At 45.7% G+C, this 18,791-nt stretch overlaps 2 protein-coding genes across 2 annotated transcripts; both read left to right on the forward strand.

Moving 5' to 3' along the window:
• Positions 1 to 1,028: 1,028 nt before the first annotated feature.
• On the forward strand, positions 1,029 to 6,838 carry LOC115498346 (uncharacterized). The gene is made up of 9 exons (XM_072918103.1): positions 1,029 to 1,076; positions 1,327 to 1,454; positions 3,266 to 3,398; positions 3,638 to 3,770; positions 4,201 to 4,353; positions 4,711 to 4,837; positions 5,027 to 5,238; positions 6,232 to 6,394; positions 6,499 to 6,838. Exons 1-9 carry the CDS (start codon positions 1,029 to 1,031, stop codon positions 6,665 to 6,667), a joined length of 1,266 nt encoding a protein of 421 aa, XP_072774204.1. The 3' UTR covers positions 6,668 to 6,838.
• Positions 6,839 to 7,111: 273 nt separating this feature from the next.
• On the forward strand, positions 7,112 to 11,158 carry LOC140680518 (uncharacterized). Its single transcript, XM_072918242.1, has 6 exons — positions 7,112 to 7,434; positions 8,121 to 8,262; positions 9,058 to 9,236; positions 9,327 to 9,405; positions 9,972 to 10,085; positions 10,989 to 11,158. Exons 1-6 carry the CDS (start codon positions 7,381 to 7,383, stop codon positions 11,030 to 11,032), a joined length of 612 nt encoding a protein of 203 aa, XP_072774343.1. The 5' UTR covers positions 7,112 to 7,380; the 3' UTR covers positions 11,033 to 11,158.
• The last annotated feature ends 7,633 nt before the right edge of the window (positions 11,159 to 18,791 follow it).

Genomic DNA, 18,791 nt, shown 5'->3' on the forward strand with positions numbered 1-18,791 from the left:
CTTAAGCAAAGCCAAACAAATCTTTGAGATGTTTTATTGGCCTTTTGTTGCAGGAGGTTTTCTTTACCAGGATCTTGTGAGGTCAAATTTAAATTCACAAGGGATGGAAGTAAAGGATCCTTCCATAGCAGGCAGTGGGAGCAGCACAGTGTCTCACATAGATGACAGATGCAGGAATTTAAACCTCCTTTAATATGAAGTTCTTCTTTAGAACTGCCATAGGAAGGGAGACACTAAAATTCTTGTTTGTATCTTGCATGATGCCACTTTTTTTCTCTTTTTGAATGAACTTCTGTTGTCCAAAACCCCCTCCTGGCCTGGGTTCCATAGCAATCCAGACTGTTTAAAATTATACCCTGGCTCTTTCAAATATTTTCTTACAGCTGAAGAAAATTAGAACCTCATGAGGGGTTGGGAGGTGAAATTTTTTTGTGCTGTTGGAATCCAAAATGCAGGGAATTCTCAGAACTGTGGACCTGTAAACCAAACCTTGGAGCTAAATACAGGATTTGATCTGGGACCTTGGGAAAGGCTTCCAAACTTAGGTGCTAGAAGCAAGAATGTGGATTTATAGTTTAAAGCAGAGACATGTGAAGTTAAGAAGAAAGTTGAGAGTTTTAGAATTTAAGATACAGAAATAGAAGTAGCTATAGAGGTAAATGAGTTTAGAATGCAGTACTGTAGGTTTGTGTGTCGTAACATGATTGGCTAAGAAAGCTCACACTGTAGCATGAGTCCATAAGGCGAAATATTTAAGGATTGTGTTGAAAACATAAATATCCTTGTTGGCAGTGTTTTATTGGTCAATAAATCCTTAAAATGTCTTGTAACTGGGGTCTTGTGACCTTCAGAACCAAGCAGTGAAGATGTGAGCCAAACTCACCCTTCCTGTCTATGTAGAAGATAGGAAAAATAAATCACATCATCTAAAATCTCAGAGGTTGCACCTCTAACTTATTCAAAACTCCTTCCAAAATCCCCATAGTGTGCTTTCTCAATGCTTTCCTATTGGATTGCCTTTATGGGGAATGTTGGATTGTGTTTATGAGGAATGTTGGATTGCCTTTATGAGGAAGGTTAGATTGCCTTTGTGAGGAATGTTGGATTGCCTTTATGAGGAGTGTTGAATTGCCTTTATGTGGAACATCGGATTGTCTTTATGTGGAATATTGGTTGCCTTTATGTGGAACATCGGATTGTCTTTATGTGGAATGTCTGAAGCGCAGCAGTGGGGACAGAGCAGAACTTCAGGGATGCTGCAGCTGAGCTGGAGCCTGGCAGCTGAAGCTGAAGCTCTGAAGCCTGTCTGGGTGGGTTTTGCTGCAGGTGGACGAGCTGTGTGCCCCTGGCGAGGTCCGGCTGGCATCCACGCGCCGCTGCGCCGCCCCCGAGCGCCACGACTGCGCTCCCGCCTGCGGGCCAGCGGGAGGGGAGCTCCACGCACAGCTGGGCATGTGAGTCACACAGCCACCACAGAACCACCAGGCTGGAAGGTGTTGGAACTCAGGTCTGGTTTAGGGGTTTCGTGTGGTGGTAAAATCTCTCTTCCAAGCCGTGCTTCCAAAGAAAACTCAGCAGTCTTGTTGTCCGGTCTCAAGGCAGTTTATTGCAAGTTATCTAAAAGATTTTCTTCTGGGACTGCTGTGGTTTGCTCACAGCTCAGGCAGAGGCACACACACACCCTGACATCCTCTCTGACTCCCGACTGCTTCTTCTCTCCCCCTCTGCCCAGGGCTGCTGCTGTCTTTTATATGGTACATTACGTGTTACATGGGTACAGTTTTTCCCCAATGCCTATTACCTATATTAAATGGTGCTTTTCTATCTTTTATATGGTACATTACATGTTACATGGGTACAGTTTGTCCCCAGTGCCTATTACCTATATTAAATGGTGCCTTTCTACTCTAAACCAATCTGTGAGTGCCAACATCACCAAGAACATGGAGGTAAGGAAGAAGAAAGAGGAGGAACAGGACCAGCCTACATTCCTCCATCTTAAAACTTCTGACCCCCATGTACAAAGTAAAAACCCCTTGTACAGGTGTTAAAACCCCCTTGTACGATACTAAAAAATACTTCCCTCTACTTTGTAACTACTTCTACTATAATATCTAAACTTTTGTGATTTCTTGTTCTTCCTGCAAAGTTGGTAAATCGTTCCATGGCTCAAACCCAAAATCACAGCTGTTTCCAGCTGCCTGCCAGGGTCTCAAATGCTTCTGACCTGGGCCTGGAACCTCCAAAAATGTCTGAGGGACATTTTGAGTTCCAACAGAAGGGGCCTTCAAGATCATCGAGTCCAACCCAGCTCTGTGTCTTGGTTTAGGGCAAATTTGGGAGAAAACTTTTAAAGGGTTTGTTTTTTTTTTTCCGAGAAAGCAAATGCAAGAAAAACAAAAGTCACAGTCTAGGGAATTTCTCTGCTTGAGATAGCTAAAAACTAACAGCAAAGCAGAGCTCTGTCGTGCTGTCTGTCCATCTGCAGACAGCACAGTCCAGGAGCAGGAATGTGGAAGAGTGAGTGCAATTTCTGAAAACAAACTGTGAGTTTCTTCTTCCGCCCTTCTCTCTCAGAACCAGTCTTAGAGGTGAAAAACTTATTTCTGGGCTAAGCAGACAAATGGGGATATGAGCATCATAAAGTCACCCCAGGACACACCAACACAGCAACTAAACCCTGGCACCCAGTGCCACATCCAGGCTTGTTTTAAACACACCCAGGGATGGTGACTCCACCATTTCCTGGGGTAGCCATTCCAGAACTTTATCTCCCTTTCTGTAAAAAACCTTTTCCTATTATCCAGCCTGTCTTTCCCTTGGCTTGAGGCTGTGTCCTCTGGTTCTGTCAGTGCTGCCTGGAGAAAGAGCCCAACCCCACCTGACCACAAACAACTTTCAGGGAGTTGTAGAGAGTGACAAGGTCACCCCTGAGTCTCCTTTTCTCCAGGCTAAATCTGTTGTGTCAAAATTATCCTCTGGTTCTTTCAACCATTTCGCTGGAGCTGAGCTTTGGGGAGGGGTGTGGTGCTCTGTCACAGGACTGAGGGTGGTCTCTGTTAGCCAAGCACTGCTGGTGGGGTGTCACATTTTGGCTCTGAAGAGCAGACACGGTGCTGATGAAAATGGACAGCGAGTTTGCTCCATCCTTTTTCCCATGGATACAGAGTAGGATCATCCACCCTGTGGGCTGTGAGAGAGTGGGGCTCTGCTGTAGCTCTTTGCTGAGGGAACAGGACTGACCAAAGATTTGTCCCTTTTTCAGATGTCACTGCAAGCAGTACATCTCTGCTGAGGAGCTCTGTGACCAGCTGTGCCTGCTGAGAGCCCCACGGATCTCCCTGGGCTTTGGCACCCACAGAGAGCTGCTGCTGAGGATGAGCGGGGGCCAAGTGAGGGTAGGTGTGGAGGGAGGGATTGCTGCCTAAATGTGCAGGTCTGGGAGAGCCCAGAAATCACAGTGGGGTGAAGGAACTCCTCCAGGGGAGCTTAAGGGTTGCTGCATTACAGAGAAACAACAATTCCTGAATTAGAGGGGCAAAACTCCTAGAGCAGCCTTTTACAGCTGCACTGAAGATTGACAACAGACGAGGATTGAGAGGATTGATTGAATCAGAGTTCCCTCTGCTTCCCACAGGAGGTGTCAAACGTTCTGGGCCCTGATGAGCACCTGCAGAGCAGCCAGAGGGTGCATTTGGTTCTGTTCAGCCCCCAGGGAGTGCTGGGGTTCATTGTCTCCAGCACAGAAGTTCTGGATGCATTTCTCATGGGTAAGCCTTGAGAGGGAACCCCAATTCCAGCCCCACCTAGCCATCCATTTCCTCCCATGCTGGCACAGCCACTGGACAGCAAGTTGGCACAGAGGGAATTCATTATTAGATGCTCCAGTCTATTTAGAAAGCAGGGAAATTCTTGCTCTGCCTGGGAGTAAACAGTGGGCAATTCACTGGCTGCATGGGTAACTCCCTGGAAAGGGGTCAGATGGAGATTGCAGGATTTGAGATCTCCAAAGAACTAGAAGGAAACTCCCTTTGGAGGCAAATCTGTTGGCAGGTGTGTGGATTTGGTTTTGTGAGCTGTAATTGCACACAGTTACAAATATATAATGCAAAATAAATAATTCTTCCTTGTTGAGGAAGGTGTTGTCACATCCTGCTCACTTTTCAGGGTTCATTCTGGTTCTTCTCTTGCCTGTGGCAGGAGATTTTTCCTCAGATCAGCTTCTGCAGAAAGGGCGCAGAGCCCAGAGGAGCTCCCCCAGAGACAGCCGGGCCTTGCCCTTCATCCCTAACCCCGTGGTGTGTCTGGAAGCAGGGGACACCATCCTTTTCCAGCTCAGCATCAATTCCCAGGGTGAGTGTGGCTGGGGCTGAACACATTTGTGTGTCCAGACCCGTTCAGAGCAAAGGCTCCATGCTGGGCACCCTGCATGGATGCATCCCTTCACCTCCTGGCTCCCAGAACTGCAGCCTGGACTCTGCCAGGGGCTGACCTGCGAGTTTTCATTTTGGGTTGGATTTCTGTAGAGTGAGATAAAATTGGTTCTGTGTTAGACAGCATAAATCTCTGTGGGGCAGTAGTTAAGCTCAGTTAAACGAGCTGACACTGCGTGGCCCTGTAAAAGCAGTCCCACAGCTCTTTGCCTGCCCAGTGCCACCTTTCCCAGCTGAGATGGCTCAGAGCTGCTGACCCTGTGCTGCCCCATCCCAGAGCGTGCCTCCAGCCATTACCCCGTCTACCAGAAGCAGCATCTCTACAACAACAACCCAGGCTGGGATTTCGGACCCTTCCGAAGGCTGGACCACCTGATCCAGGAGACTCAGCTCAACATCTCCTGGTAAGACCTGCTGTGGGCAGCAGTGCTGTGGGCAGGACCTGAGAGTGAGTTTTTGACAGAATCAGCAGGTCCTTGGTGGTGAAAATACCAGATTTTGCTGTGTTCAAGCGCCTTTGTTCAACCATTCTCACAGATGGAGCCTGAAGGAAGCTTGGATCAGCTGGCACCTCCCTCACTTCTCTCTTCCAGGTTTGCCCATGTTTTCCTGGAGCCTGGGACGTTTGTTTTCAGGGACAGCTCCGTTCAGGAGCGCTTCCTGATTGTGACAGTGCACGAAGCCAACGTGAGCTGTGACCCTGGGGACGGGTCCTTCCAGCCCTCCTCCCTGTTCCAGCTGGCCAGACACGGCATTTTGAAGCAGCAGAACCTGAACTTGGCTCCCAACTGGGCTGCTATCACAGGTACAGCCAAAGCTCTGAGACACCCACCTTCAACCTCCATTCTTACCCATGACCTTTCTTGTCCTCTTTAAGGGTGTTTAAACAAGTGTTTTGTCTGGAAATGCCACCAAAGCACTGCTTTGTCAGCTTTAATTCCTTGCTGCTGTGGAGCTTCCCAGATTCCAAAATTCCTCCTGCTGCCTGTGCAGGAGCTGAGAGGGAAGGAGCAGTTGTGCTTCTCCCCACGCCCTGCTTGAAGAGTTCAGGTAACCCAGGGCTTTGTTCTCCTTGGCTGGAAAGCAGAAAATGACAGTGTATTTCCATGATAAACCGAGCTGAAATGAAATCCATCATTCCCAAGCTGACTAAAAGCTAAACACAAGGTCAGGTGAGATCTCTGCTCCAAGGCAGGTGTGGGTGTGAGATCTGTGCACACACCGGTCCTTCAGTGGGATGCCAGGATTCAACAGAAATGAAAGTGTAGTGTGCAAGCATGATCCTGACTCTATAAATTATATATAATATATTTCTATTTCTATTTCTATTTCTATTTCTATTTCTAATTATAATTATATTTATATTTATGGTTGTAGTTGTAGCTGTACCTGTAGTTGTAGTTATAGTTATACTAAATTTGTATATAACATGTCATATAATTATACATAATATATAATATATAATATATAATATATAATATATAATATATAATATATAATATATTATATATATTGCTAATATGTGATATAAAACAATATTACATATTATTTTATGTCTGTTTTATAGCTATTTTATATATTTATTTTCATCTATAAAATATATATAATACTAATATATAATAATATATATTTTATCTATAAAAGTTACAAACTGGATCCTTCAGTCCTGAAAACATTTTGCTCCTCATCCACCTGCCCCAGCTTCTCCCAGAAGAAGCAGAAGTGAAGTGAGCAGGAAAGGTGCTGGATGGCTTTTTTTGTGTTTCTCTCTTCTCTCCCTCCCTCCTGTCTTCCCCAGCGATCCTCTTCACCCTGGGCTTCCTCGTGCTGCTGCTGAGCACCCTGGCCATCGTGTTCCAGCCTGCTGGCCCCAAAATGAGCCCCCTGAAGAGCTGGAAGCCACGATGGAGGAGCCTGGGGGAGCCACACATCCCACCAGAGTACATCCTCCTTGAGGACAGGTAAAGACCAGCCTCTCTACAAAAAATCTACCCAAGAACCCCATCCTTGAGCGGGGCTCTGATCTTCCCGAGCTGCTCTTCACCCTCTTTGCCATTCTCTCCAGCCTCAAGTTCTACCAGACTCTCGGTCCTCGTGGATCTGGGGAAGATGCTGGCTCTGGAGAGAAAGGAGCAGTGCCCACTGCAGGTGACATGCCGGGCCAGCCCAGGTCTTCTCCCATTGGTTTTTTCCACATTTCCTCCCCATTGTCTTCTCTTGGTGCAATATTTTGACACCTGCTCACCCAGAATTTCCTGCACTCTCAGGAGGCCACACGGGCACTTTGCTGTCTGCATTTCCACAGGCACACACGCTTCCACCCTGGGTTTATTCCAGGGAATTTAACCCCCTGTCATTGGGATGGGTTGGAGATTTTTCCCTGAGAGTGAATTCCCAGCCTTGACAAGCCCTTCAAAACAGCAGCAAGTTCAGGAGACAGGTGAAGAAAATAAAGATTTTCAAATGTTTTCCTTTGCTTCCTCTGCTGGTTATTCTGTTCCCTGAAGGCACTGGACTTTCTGGGAATGAGCTGGGCTCGGGAATTTCGGGATGCTCACAGGGACAGAGCCCGAGCCCAGCAGATGGCAGCAGGTGGTGATGCTGGGAACAGCTCAGGAACAGCTCTGGCAGATTTCTGGACAATTTAGGAGCTGATAGTAACGCTCTGTCATCCTCCCCCTCGCTAGGGAACGAGAACTTCTCTCACATCTCCTGCCTCATCCGTTTTCCTTCCCCACAGAACGAAAAGTTCCTCTGGCCAGGCAGCATCCTGTGTGGGAAAGAAACTCAAATAACCTCGTGTCCAGTGTTTGAGTGTGAGCCTTCCCCTCGTGTTTCAGAAAACAGCTTCACACCCAGGCTCCTGGAGGATTTCAGTGTCCGTACCCTCTATGACAAGCTGGAGGATCAGAATTTGCACTTGGCCTCTCAGCTGGCAAAGCACAGGATGGACGTGCTGGTGTTCCACAACGGGATCAGCCAGAGGATCCAGAGCCTCGTGGTCAGTGGGGAGAGGCATTTGAGGGAAGGGAGCCTTGGAACCATTAAAATCTTAAGATAAATGGTTTCCCTGAAGGGAAAGTTCATCAAAGGATGGGTATTACTCCTTTCAGTGTTTATTTTGGCATAAAATAATTTTTATATGGTTTTATTGATGCCTCAGCTTTTAGGTTTTATACTTTTCACATTCTGTGCTGCTTCAGTGTGTGGGTCTGGGCTTCATATGAGGGGATGGTGAGCTCTGCACAGAGCAGAGAGACAAAACAATTCCTGCTCCAGCTGGGCACCAAGGAAAAATGATCCAAATCTCAGCCCAGGAGCACAAACACCGTGGGCTGGAGAGAGAAAAACAAGCAGGGTGGGACTGCCTGGGCTAAAGCTGGAATGGGACAATGAACTCCAAGGTGCCAATGGAGCAGAACTGATCCCAGGGAGAGCCCCCGGGAGCGCTCATGCATTTTGGGACCATTTTGGGGCTATTTTGGTTCATTTGGGTGCAGCCCTGACTGAGCTCTGGTACTGCCCAGGGTGGATCCATGGAGGAGATGCTTTGAATAAATCCCTGCTTTATTCTTTAGCTCTGCCCAGCTCTGTTCTAGCTCAGCCTGCACAAGGCATCATTATATGAGAGGCTGAATGTGGATTCTGGAGTTTGCAAAATATAACACTGCTGCTTTCTGTTAACAGGACATGGTGCAAGCTCTGGACTGGGAAGCCCTGAAAACCTTTTCCAGGCAAGGGATTTGTGGGCAGGAAGCTGCAGAGCAGAGCGGGGCAGCAGTGGGTGCTGAGCTGAGCGAGGGACACTGGAACAACAACTTCCAGCCAGGTGAGAGGAGCAGGGTGCAGAGCCAGGGACAGGTGCAGGGTGAGGGCAGCAGCAGCATGGATGAGGCTAAAAAAATACCTGACTCATCCACATCAGAGAGCCCAAAAATTGTTCTGTAAGAGCTGACAGCCTGTCTGCACCTGAGCTCAGTGAGAGGAGAGGTCTGGCAGTTCAGGGAGGGAGTGATGCCTCAGGTTTGGCTTTTCTATTTTTCACATTCTGTGCTGCTTCAGTGTGTGGGTCTGGGCTTCACATGAGGCGATGCTGAGCTCTCTGCACAGAGCAGGGAGACAAAACAATTCCTGCTCCAGCTGGGCACCAAGGACAAATGATCCAAATCTCAGCCCAGGAGCACAAACACCGTGGGCTGGAGAGAGAAAAACAAGCAGGGTGGGACTGCCTGGGCTAAAGCTGGAATGGGACAATGAACTCCAAGGTGCCAATGGAGCAGAACTGATCCCAGGGAGAGCCCCCGGGAGCGCTCGTGCATTTTGGGACCATTTTGCTTCATCTTGGGTGCAGCCCTGGCTGGGCTCTGGTGCTGCCCAAGGTGGATCCATGGAGGAGATGCTTTGAATAAATCCCTGCTTTATTCTTTAGCTCTGCCCAGCTCTGCTCTAGGCCAGCCTGCACAAGGCATCTGGTGAGCACAGAGTTATTTGGAAATGTATGAAATGAGGCATCCTGAGAAATTTCCAAAGAAAGGCTCCTGCTTTTGGTGCTGTTCTGGATTTAATTTTGGTTTTCCAAGTGGTTCTGGGGAATCCCATTGAAATTTCCTGTTGGGTTCCTCAGGTGACCCGTGGCAAGAGGTGACAGAGTTAATGAGAGCTCTGGAAGCGCTGCTTGGGAACACTCCTGAGAGCAGCAGAGCTGCAAATCCAGAGGTGGAGCTCAAGATCCAAGCACAGGCTGCAGTGGGAGCTGTGCCCTCCCTGCACAGCCGGGCCAGTGAGAAGAAATCAGAAGGGCAGGTGAGCTGCAGGTGTCTGGTTTTGGGCCATCTCTCACCTTTCTGGGAGTTTTTCCATTTCTTTAACTTCTGAGCCCTTTTAATCCCACAGGATCCTGAGCTGCCTCAGCTTTGGGAGCTGTTCAGCAGGAAAGATGCTTTTTCCAGCCTGCCTGGGCATGAAGAGCATGGTAAGGGCAGTGCCCCAGCTGTGAGGTGCTTTCAGGAGGCTGATTCTGTGCTAGGAGGGTAAAAGGGGGTGGCTATGTTTGCTACCACAGCAAATGCAGAATTACTTTTCCCCATTTGTTTTATTTTTTAATTTCACTTTTTTTTTTTTTTTTTTTTTTTTATGCTGAGGTACCAGCTCAGAGCAGCCACTTCTGCCTCCTCTATTCCCTGTAGAGAGAGGTTAAGGAGTTTCCATCCCTTACATTCTTCTCTGTAGGAGAGAAATCAAGGAATTTCCATCCCTACAGACCCTTCATCACCTTTATGTTAAGTGACCACCTGTAGGGAAGAGTTAGGATGTCATTAGAGTAATTAAATGCTAATTTGGAGAGGCCAGGAAGATTCTACACCATCATTCCGTGATCCTCACAGAATTGAGGTGAATCTTCTTCCTGTGGAGGGGAATTGAGAATTGAAAATTGAGAATCCTGCTCCTGGTGACTCCCTGTGCCCAGGACAACATTTTCTCCTTGCAGCCATGAGGAGCCTCTTCCTTTAGGCTTAAAAATGCCCCATTTTTTTACAGGTTTAGATCTCCAGGTAGAGGGTCTGGTGGCAGCTTCCCCCCTTGCCAAGACCCATTGTGAGATCAAGGAAGCTTTGGTGAATCTGCAGCAAGCCTCAGCCCTTGGCAATTCAGGTAATTCAGCTGGTTTTATAAATATGTGCTGGTTTTGGGCAGTAAATAAAGCAAGAGTTAAAATAAGCAGGATTTCTTTTGAGCTGAACATTTTCCTCCAGCAGCTGCTGAATTTTCAGGCCGTGACACTCGGTGTTTGGAATTAATAACGGTGTGGGGTTGGTGTAATTATGGGAGGATCATTTGCATTATTTTGAAATTCAGATGCAGTGGGTTTGCAAAGGCCTGGAGCTGCCTGGCTGCTGCAGGTCCTGCCCTGGGTTATTCCTCTTGGGTTTGGCTGCACTGGTGGCTCCGGGTGTCCACTGAATTTCTCTGCTGGATCGGTTTGTGTCTCACAAACGGGATTGGATCCTGACTGGTTGCAAACTTAGGATTTATTATCTGTATCATACAAGCAAAAAGCAAGAGACACAGAGAAACAACAACATCCATGCAAATCCAGATCAGAGACAAGATGGCAGCTTATGCAAAGCTTTTTTTTACATATTCTTTGAACCAATAGCACAAAAGAAAAGGTGTAAAGTCATTATATTCTAACCAATAAGAAAAGGACCCACGTGGGTTCAATATTAACAAAAGGACTTCTGTGAACCTGAAACAACACACAATAATTCATTATTTAAGACTGAATTTTTTTCTATCTTTTCAAAGCATATCTCTAGGACTTTTCACATCTCAAACTATCAAAAAGTTATTGTTCTTTCTTGTTCCTTACGAGAAATATCAATGTATTCACTTGGTTCTTAACTTCCTAGCTTCCCATGAAAAGGTGTTGAAATTTCCCAGCCTTTCTCAGCTTTATGTCTACTTTCTGGGGCCTTTTTGCATTTTTTAAAGTCTTTTACCACTTTATATTCCTACAAATTTCCGCTGTGTTTTTATTCTGAACTTCTCTATCAGACAGCAAACATCAAACCAGCCTGGGGAGCTCAGGCCTCTTGTGACTGCTGGATTCCCAGGATGAAGCCCTGCAGCTGGAATAAAGAGGAGCTGCATTCTCAGAGCATTGAAGGGACAGGAGCAGGAGTATTTCATGTTCTGCACAGTAAAACAGCCACCAGCTCCTTTCCTGGAGGTTGCACTGGGGAGGGAGGGGGTGTCTGGGCCAGAGCAGCATTACCTGAAGTGTCAGAACAGACACAGATTTAATTAAGGACACATTTGGTCAAATATGTGATGAGGAATCCATATTCTTTTTGCTTAACCTTGAAATATTTTCACATTTGCTGTGGATTTTCAATCATTTGTAGGCTGGAGAAGGAGGCTGAAGTCATTGGTGTTGCTGGTTTTGTGGGTTTTGTTTTTAAGTCAATAAAGCAATAAACAGAAGACGTGTGGCATCAGAATCTCATTTTACCAACGTGCTCTGTGCAGCCTTTCTGATCTCTGATGTAAAGGATATTTGTGAGTTTTTTAAGCATTTTAACATCTTTTTAAGCCTTGCTCAGCACCCCTACATGGCCTGTGTGTGTTTTAAACACACTCAGTAAGTTCTGCTGGCAGAGACCTCAAAGGTCTCTACAAATGTGATTTTTCTGAGTCAAGATACACTGAAACTATTCCTGCAGGGATAGCTGCTGCTTTCTAGTGCTCTGTGAGTCTGATTTTAATGTTTTAATATCTCTCTAACCATTCTGCTTCTCTTGCCCTGTCTGTGTAAGAGCAGGGCTGTGAGGAGGGAATTGTTCCGTGGCCCAGGAGCAGAATCCCCTGCTCCTCATCCCTGATCTCCAGGTGGAGGGCAGCAACACCAGATTTGAGCCAGCACAGTCCCTTGGCAACCCCCAGGGAGGCTGGCAAAGCCAGGTCTCCTCTCAGTGCAGTATTTACAGGTTTATTTATGTGTCAGGGGCTGGGTGAGCCCACTCCTTGCTGGTTCCTTATTGTAAATGCAGGCGAACCCAATGGGAAGAAACGACGATGTCTGACTCAATTCAGAAGGCTGAATTATTCTTTATTATAACTAGGATAAAATACATTAATATACTATATAAAAGGAGGATACTCAAACTCCATACTACTTTCTCTGACTTTAACACAATTCGTGACCCTCTCTGAGAGTCCAGCCCCAGGTGGGTTGGATTGGCCACCAGGCTCAAACAATCCTCACCAGAATCCAACCAAACAACACCCCAGGTAAACAATTCTCCACACACATTCCACATGGGAAAAACAAAGAGCAGAAATAGAAATTGTTTTCTCTTTCATTTCTCTCTGTGCACCTCTATAAAAAATCCTGAGAGGGAGAGAAATGTGCTTGCCACAGTTCCTCGGCACAAAGCTGAGTTTGCTCCTTTCATAACCCCAGAGCGGGAGTCAAGAGTGAGATTTGGGTGCCCAGGAGCCTGGACAGAAGTTCTCAGCTTTGCTTCCACTGCTGGATCCAGAGGAACTCCAGGATTTTGCCACTCCTGTTGGTGATTCCACGTTTTCCAAGCTTGCTCCAAAAAACAAAAGGTTTATTCAACTTCCTTTACAGTTTCACCCTGGGAGAATTTTGGGGCTTCCTGGCAGCTCAAAGGGATTTTTGGGAATGGGAACAGGCAGGAAAACACTGCAAAACCCCCGCAGGTCATTGTGGTTGCCTGTGGGGGAATGTGGCAGTGAAAAAAGCCCATCCTTGCTTTGTTTTTTAGGTTTTCAGCAGATATATTCATAACAGTCCTCCATGGAGGTAAGAATCTCTGATACCCAAGGGAAACCTGGTCCCCAAGAGGTGACAAAGCTATCTCTGTGCCTTGGGCTCAGAAAAGGCAGGGTGGGAGGCAGCAGTAAATAAACTATGTCAAATTTCTTATTGTAGCAATATTTCAATGAGTAAATTGATTTAATGTAAACCAAACCTAAGATACCTATGTGGAATTTTCCTCTAAGGTTTTTTTCCCTCATTCTTGTTTTCTTAGCTTCAGTTTTAAGTAAAAAAAAAAAAAAAAAGAAAACAGAGTTTAAAAATATTGTGGGTCCTTTTTCCCCCCTACAAACCCAAAGGATATCAATGCAAAGACCAGAGTTTCTCTTAGCAGTTTCTTGGAAAGACCTAATAAAACGAGGAGTGGTGCAACCACAGGGTTTTATTGCACTTGTGAAGTATTTGCTGCTGACTGCTCATTTTCCAGGCTGCCGTGGAAGCTCCTGAAAGCCCAGCTCAGTCTGGGAATTTCACAGCAGTGAAATTCCCTCATATCAGGAGAGCTCCCTGGAACAGCTGATAAGAGAGATGGAGTGCAGGGTCAATTCATTCGGCATTTGGAGAGAGGTCACGGGTTTTCCGTGGGATTTTTTTAGTTGTGCTCTCTTGGCAGAGAATGAAAAGCCCTTTTCAACATCCTCTGCAAAGTTCAGCCTCTCCTGGAGAGCATCAGGCGCTGCTGTGAGGCTCTGGGTTCCCTGGGGAGCTCTGGGGAGTGAAATGAGCTGCTGCTGCTTTTATCCTTCAGGTGAAGCTGTTGTCCCACCTGCCAGAGTGGCACCTGTGCCACAGAGAGCTCCTGGTGCTGCTGGTGGCATTTAGGCTGCCCCTGGGTATTCCAGATAAAGAGTTTTACATGCTGGGGGAAGAAAAACTTGGAACTGACCTTGGAGCCTGGTTGGGTCACTCTGTGGTGATACCCTGAATTTGTTGGGTCGAGCCCTGAGACAGCCAGTGCCTCATTCCTGAAATCATGGTCTCAGTGTGTAGATACCAACGTGAAAGGGAGAGAGAAACAGCAATTGTTTCTCACAGTAGCTTGTGAGAATTTTTAGAATCATAAAAATGTAATAATTTATTAGAGTAATAAGTAATTATATAAGTCGTGTTTCTATACAAGTAGTGTTTTTATTATACAAGTAGGGTTTTTTCACCTTTTTTTTTCAGAAGGCTGAAGGATGGTTTTATTAAAACTATACTATAACAATTAATTAATTGCTATAGTACATTAATGTTGTATAATACATACTAAACAATAAAACTGTTATAGTACATTAATTATGCTACATTAATATATTATTTTAAGAGATACTATTTTATTTTACATACATACTTCTTACTTATTTAACTTCTAACTCACAAACTCATGACTGCCTGCTGAGAGTCTGAGACACAGATTGGTCTGATTCTCACAGTAGCTTGTGAGAATTTTTAAAGAGTTATAAAAATGCAGTAACTTATTAGTCTAAACAATATACAAGTAGTGTTTTTTCACCTTTTTTTTTTTTTTAGAAAGCTGAAGGATAGTTTTATTAAAACTATACTATAATACATTAATATATTATTTTAAGAGACACTATTTTATTTTACATACATACTTCTTACTTATTTAACTTCTAACTCACAAACTCATGATGCCTGATGAGAGCCTGAGACACAGCTGGGTCTGATTGGTTATTGTACTTAAACAACTTTTACTAGAATCTAACCAAGCAATCACTTCAGGTAAATAATCTTTATACTAAATTTCACATGGGGAAAACCAAGGAGCAGAGATAAAAATTGTTTTCTCCTTTTGTCTCTGTGCTTCTCCTGAGAGACAGAATTGTGTCTCTCTGTCCAGAGAACGTGAATGTCACAGTGCAACAGAAAAGCACTCTGGAGGCAGGAATACTCCTGTATTAGGCTACCTGATAAATTAATATATTAAAATATTAGGCTACCTGATAAATTCCCCGTGATGCTCACAGGCACAGGCCTGCCTGGCAAATCACACTTTGGCACGAGAATGAGCTGCAGCCCCGAGCTAATTCATCTTTCACACAGTAATTCTATTTCTGGCACTGTTGAAGTGTTCAATTAACAGGTTCATAGTGCTTTTATCTTTTACTCCACCTGCTTCTCTAATTCACTTTATAACCCCTGAGATAGCTCCTATCTTCATGTGATGGACCCTGGCCCAGCACTCACAGTCCTGCTGATTTGCTGTGCTGAGCACTTGGATATCTACCATGATTAGAAACGTGTGTAAAACTGTAAAACCTACAGATAAACCTTACTTCCTCAAGGCTTCTCCTGAAAAAATAAAACAGGTTGTAAAACCTCATTATCAAGGGCAGAGATTTTCTTTCTGCACCACCCAGGGGCTCACTGATCTCAGAAATACTCACAAGCAATTTTAAAGTTGCTCCACTTGGTTTTATGCAGCTTTTTTTGTTGCTGTAAATATTTTGAATTGAACAAAAACATGACCAAAATGTATTTTTTCACTGTGGTACCCAAAGAAGCCAAGGGCTGTTGGGATTTCCCAATAAGATTCACATGCTGGTGGTCACAGAGTGAGAATTCCCTCTGTTTATGTGAAAATTACATGAGAATCTTGGAAGTTTTTAGCTCTTCATGTCCTGGGAAATTGGTGTCCATATTTTGTACAAGGAGAAGAAATTAGGCAGGACAACATCTTAAAATAAATCAGGTTTCCATTCCAGTCATTAGAAGAACTGGAAGAAACACAAACTAAGGAAGAAGAAACTTGTTTTTCCTCGTTGCCTTGTGCTGTTTGGGAGCATTAAACCCTGAACAAGACAGACATGGAAATTCCATTTTTATCCACCACAGGCAACAGGCCTAAACTCACAATCTCCCCCTCACCCATCTGCCAGTCAGTGCAAGTTCTGACAAATCAGAGCCCAAAAATACCTCCAAATCTGCCCTGCTCCCTGGGAGGAATCTGCTGCATCCATCACTCCTCCAGCGCCGCAGAGCGAGCAACCCTTCCTCCCATCCTTCCCAACCCACACCTCTGGGAGCCAGACAGGCAGAAAAGCTGCCAATAAACCCATTTCTTGGCAAGGCAAACACAGATAAGGTGCAGAAGGTTCTCCTTGTGCCCAGCTCTTCCTGAATTCCCCTGGAAAGCCCAAAGTGTTTGGGGCTGACCTTTGCCAGCGGCGCCAGGGAGGTGCGAGCTGATAACGGGGCTGTGGTCAACAAGGAAGTCAACGTGTGGTGTGTGGGTCAAAGGCCTCCAGGAACCCAGGTCAGGCCCTTTGTTTCCCCAAATCCTGGAGCACCAAACTGCCCAGGATGGGTTTCTTGGGTAGATTTTTTGTAGAGAGGCTGGTCTTTACCTGTCCTCAAGGAGGATGTACTCTGGTGGGATGTGTGGCTCCCCCAGGCTCCTCCATTGTGGCTTCCAGCTCTTCAGGGGGCTCATTTTGGGGCCAGCAGGCTGGAACACGATGGCCAGGGTGCTCAGCAGCAGCACGAGGAAGCCCAGGGTGAAGAGGATCGCTGGGGAAGACAGGAAGGAGGGAAAGAAGAGAGAAACACAAAAAAAACCCATCCAGCACCTTTCCTGCTCACTTCACTTCTGCTTCTTCTGGGAGAAGCTGGGGCAGGTGGATGAGGAGCAAAATGTTTTCAGGACTGAAGGATCCAGTTTATAAATTTCAGAGATAAAATATATATATTATATATTACTATTATATATGTTATAAATAAAATATATAAAAATAGATATAAATACATATAAAAAATATGTCCAGGATGCAGGTGTGAGGTGAAGAGCCACAGCCCTCGATAGCCTGGGCTGGCAGAGGGGAATGTGCTCAGCAAAGATGTCAGGGAGGGATGGAAGGGAAAAGGGATAGAAGGTGGGAATTGGAGCTAAAAATAGACATGGCTCTCTCTTAGGATTAGAGTTAGGGTTAGGGTTAGGTTTTGGTTACAATTAGGGTTAAGTTTGGTTTGTGGTTAAGTTTGGGTTAGGGTTAGGTTTGGTTTAGTGTTAAGTTTGGGTTAAGGTTGGTTTTGGGTTAGGGCTAGGGTTAGGTTTGTGTTATGGTTAGTGTTAGGTTTGGGTTAGGGTTAGGTTTGTTTTAGGTTTAGGTTTGGGTTAGGATTAGGATTAGGTTTATATGCCCAAGGAGGGATCACAGGACAAAGAGGCAGAAGTTGGGAATTCAAGTTTAAAGTAAACATGGCTCTCTCTTGGGCTTAGGTTTAGGGTTAGATGTCCATGGAGGGATCTCAGGCATAAAGGACAGAATTTGCAAATTTGTACTAGAAGACCGTGGCTCTTTCATATTAAGTGCTGCAAAGAAATTGGATTTGCTCCACCTGCATGAAATTTTAATATCCTTTGCTATAAAGGTCCTGACCCATGCAGGGTTTTTGGGTCTTGTCAGAGGAGGCAGAGTTTATTTTTCGTCCTGTAGCCAAAGGAGGGTTGCGTGCTGATTAAACAGTCCTTGACCTTGTTCCTGGGCTAATAATTTGAAATTTAAGATGTAAATGTTATTTGGATCCAGATTTAGTCCATCAGCAAATGTCTCCCATCAATGATTTACCACCCTATGGAGCTTTCCTGCAGTGTTTTTACCTCTGTATTTTAGGTCAGCAGCAAGTAAGAACGAGCAAGACTTTGTAGTGTCATAAATCCTTTGCTTACCTTGGTTTCTTCACCTGCCCTTAGCAAACTGCAGCTTCAAACCCCTTAGCCAAGCTCAGAAATAAAGTGTTTGGGCAGAGAATCACCTCTCTTGGGTTTTATTCTTTTGTACCCTTTTTTTTTTTTTTGCTTCCTGACACGTTCACCTTCTGCACTGGAGGGGAATATGAGGCTGGCTTGAGGAGATACTGCTCTCAAGGGGAAATTCACCTTGTGGAGGGATTTAATCTCAGAACAAGCTGGACCCAGCAGCTCCTTCCCCTCTGAGTTATTCTTCAACCTCCCTGGGAGGTGCTGGGGGGAAGGAAAGGGCACTGACAAGAAATCCCAGTTGCAGCTGGGCACTGGGAGGGTGGCCTTGGGAATGTTCTGTGTGCTCAGGGGGGGAATGAACTTTCCTCCAAAGCAGCTCAGACCTGACAGAAACACGGGGTAATTGAAACCTAACCTGGAAGAGCTGGTTTGGACCCTTGGGAATTTAGTGCAAAATTCCTTTCAGCCACGATGAAGGGACTGGTTCTGGCCAGGGCTGTGCTGCTCCCAGCTTGGCTAAGATTTAAAGCACAGAGAGCTCCCCAACTTTCCCAGAATGGAAAAATGAGTTGGACACCCAAAATGCAATAATAATTTAACATCATTGCACTTCTGACCTCACCCCTGCACCTGAGCAGGGGGAAGCTGCTCCAAGCTGCTGCTCTCCCTGGTTGTGCTGCTAAAGCTGCCCATGTTTGTGCTGTGGGAGCATCTGGAACTGGTGAAAATTGGTGATGCCTTTTTGGGCTACCTAAAAACAGAGGCCAGGCTAAATTAAGATAATAAAATTATTTATTGAAGAGTTTTCAGGTACATTTAGGGCAGACAAAACCCACCCAAAAATGGACAATGGGTCATGGGATTTCACACTTTTCTAAGTTTGGTCCATTTGCATATTGGGGGTTAATCTGCCAATTACAGCTTCAGCTAATGAAGTCATTTACCCCAAGTTTGCTCCCCCAACTCATTTTTGTTTCCATCTCTGGCCTGGGGCAGTGAGGTGTCCTTGATCACCAGGCCTGGAGAGAAATTGTTGTGCCTGCCCTAAATGGGGAAGCAGCAGCTCACACTGGGTATGGAGTTTAGAGTTCTACACTAAAGAACTGCAGGTTACAAATATGTGAAAAACAGAAAAGCTGAAATCCTAAGGCACCAGCCTCACTGCAGGAGCTGCAGCTGGGAGCTGGGAAGCTGCTCCTGGCAGCTGCTCTCCCTGGTTCTGCTGCTGACTGTCCATGTCTGTGCTGTGGAAGCATCTGGAACTGGTGGGAAATTGGAGCTGAGGTAGCTCAGGCTGTTGGCAGAGGTT

The sequence above is a fragment of the Taeniopygia guttata genome, chromosome 24 (assembly GCF_048771995.1).
Source record: "Taeniopygia guttata chromosome 24, bTaeGut7.mat, whole genome shotgun sequence".
NCBI lineage: Eukaryota > Metazoa > Chordata > Aves > Passeriformes > Estrildidae > Taeniopygia > Taeniopygia guttata.

What these genes read in the sequence shown, in the direction of transcription:
- LOC140680518 (XM_072918242.1), top strand. Translation starts at nt 7,381, where the DNA reads ATGGACGTGCTGGTGTTCCACAACGGGATCAGCCAGAGGATCCAGAGC. An exon ending in AGAGGATCCAGAGCCTCGTG is followed by an intron (nt 7,435 to 8,120) that starts GTCAGTGGGGAG and finishes TTCTGTTAACAG; the next exon opens with GACATGGTGCAAGCTCTGGA. An exon ending in GCCTGGGCATGAAGAGCATG is followed by an intron (nt 9,406 to 9,971) that starts GTAAGGGCAGTG and finishes ATTTTTTTACAG; the next exon opens with GTTTAGATCTCCAGGTAGAG.
- LOC115498346 (XM_072918103.1), top strand. Translation starts at nt 1,029, where the DNA reads ATGTTGGATTGTGTTTATGAGGAATGTTGGATTGCCTTTATGAGGAAG. An exon ending in GCTCAGCATCAATTCCCAGG is followed by an intron (nt 4,354 to 4,710) that starts GTGAGTGTGGCT and finishes GCCCCATCCCAG; the next exon opens with AGCGTGCCTCCAGCCATTAC. An exon ending in CAACTGGGCTGCTATCACAG is followed by an intron (nt 5,239 to 6,231) that starts GTACAGCCAAAG and finishes TGTCTTCCCCAG; the next exon opens with CGATCCTCTTCACCCTGGGC.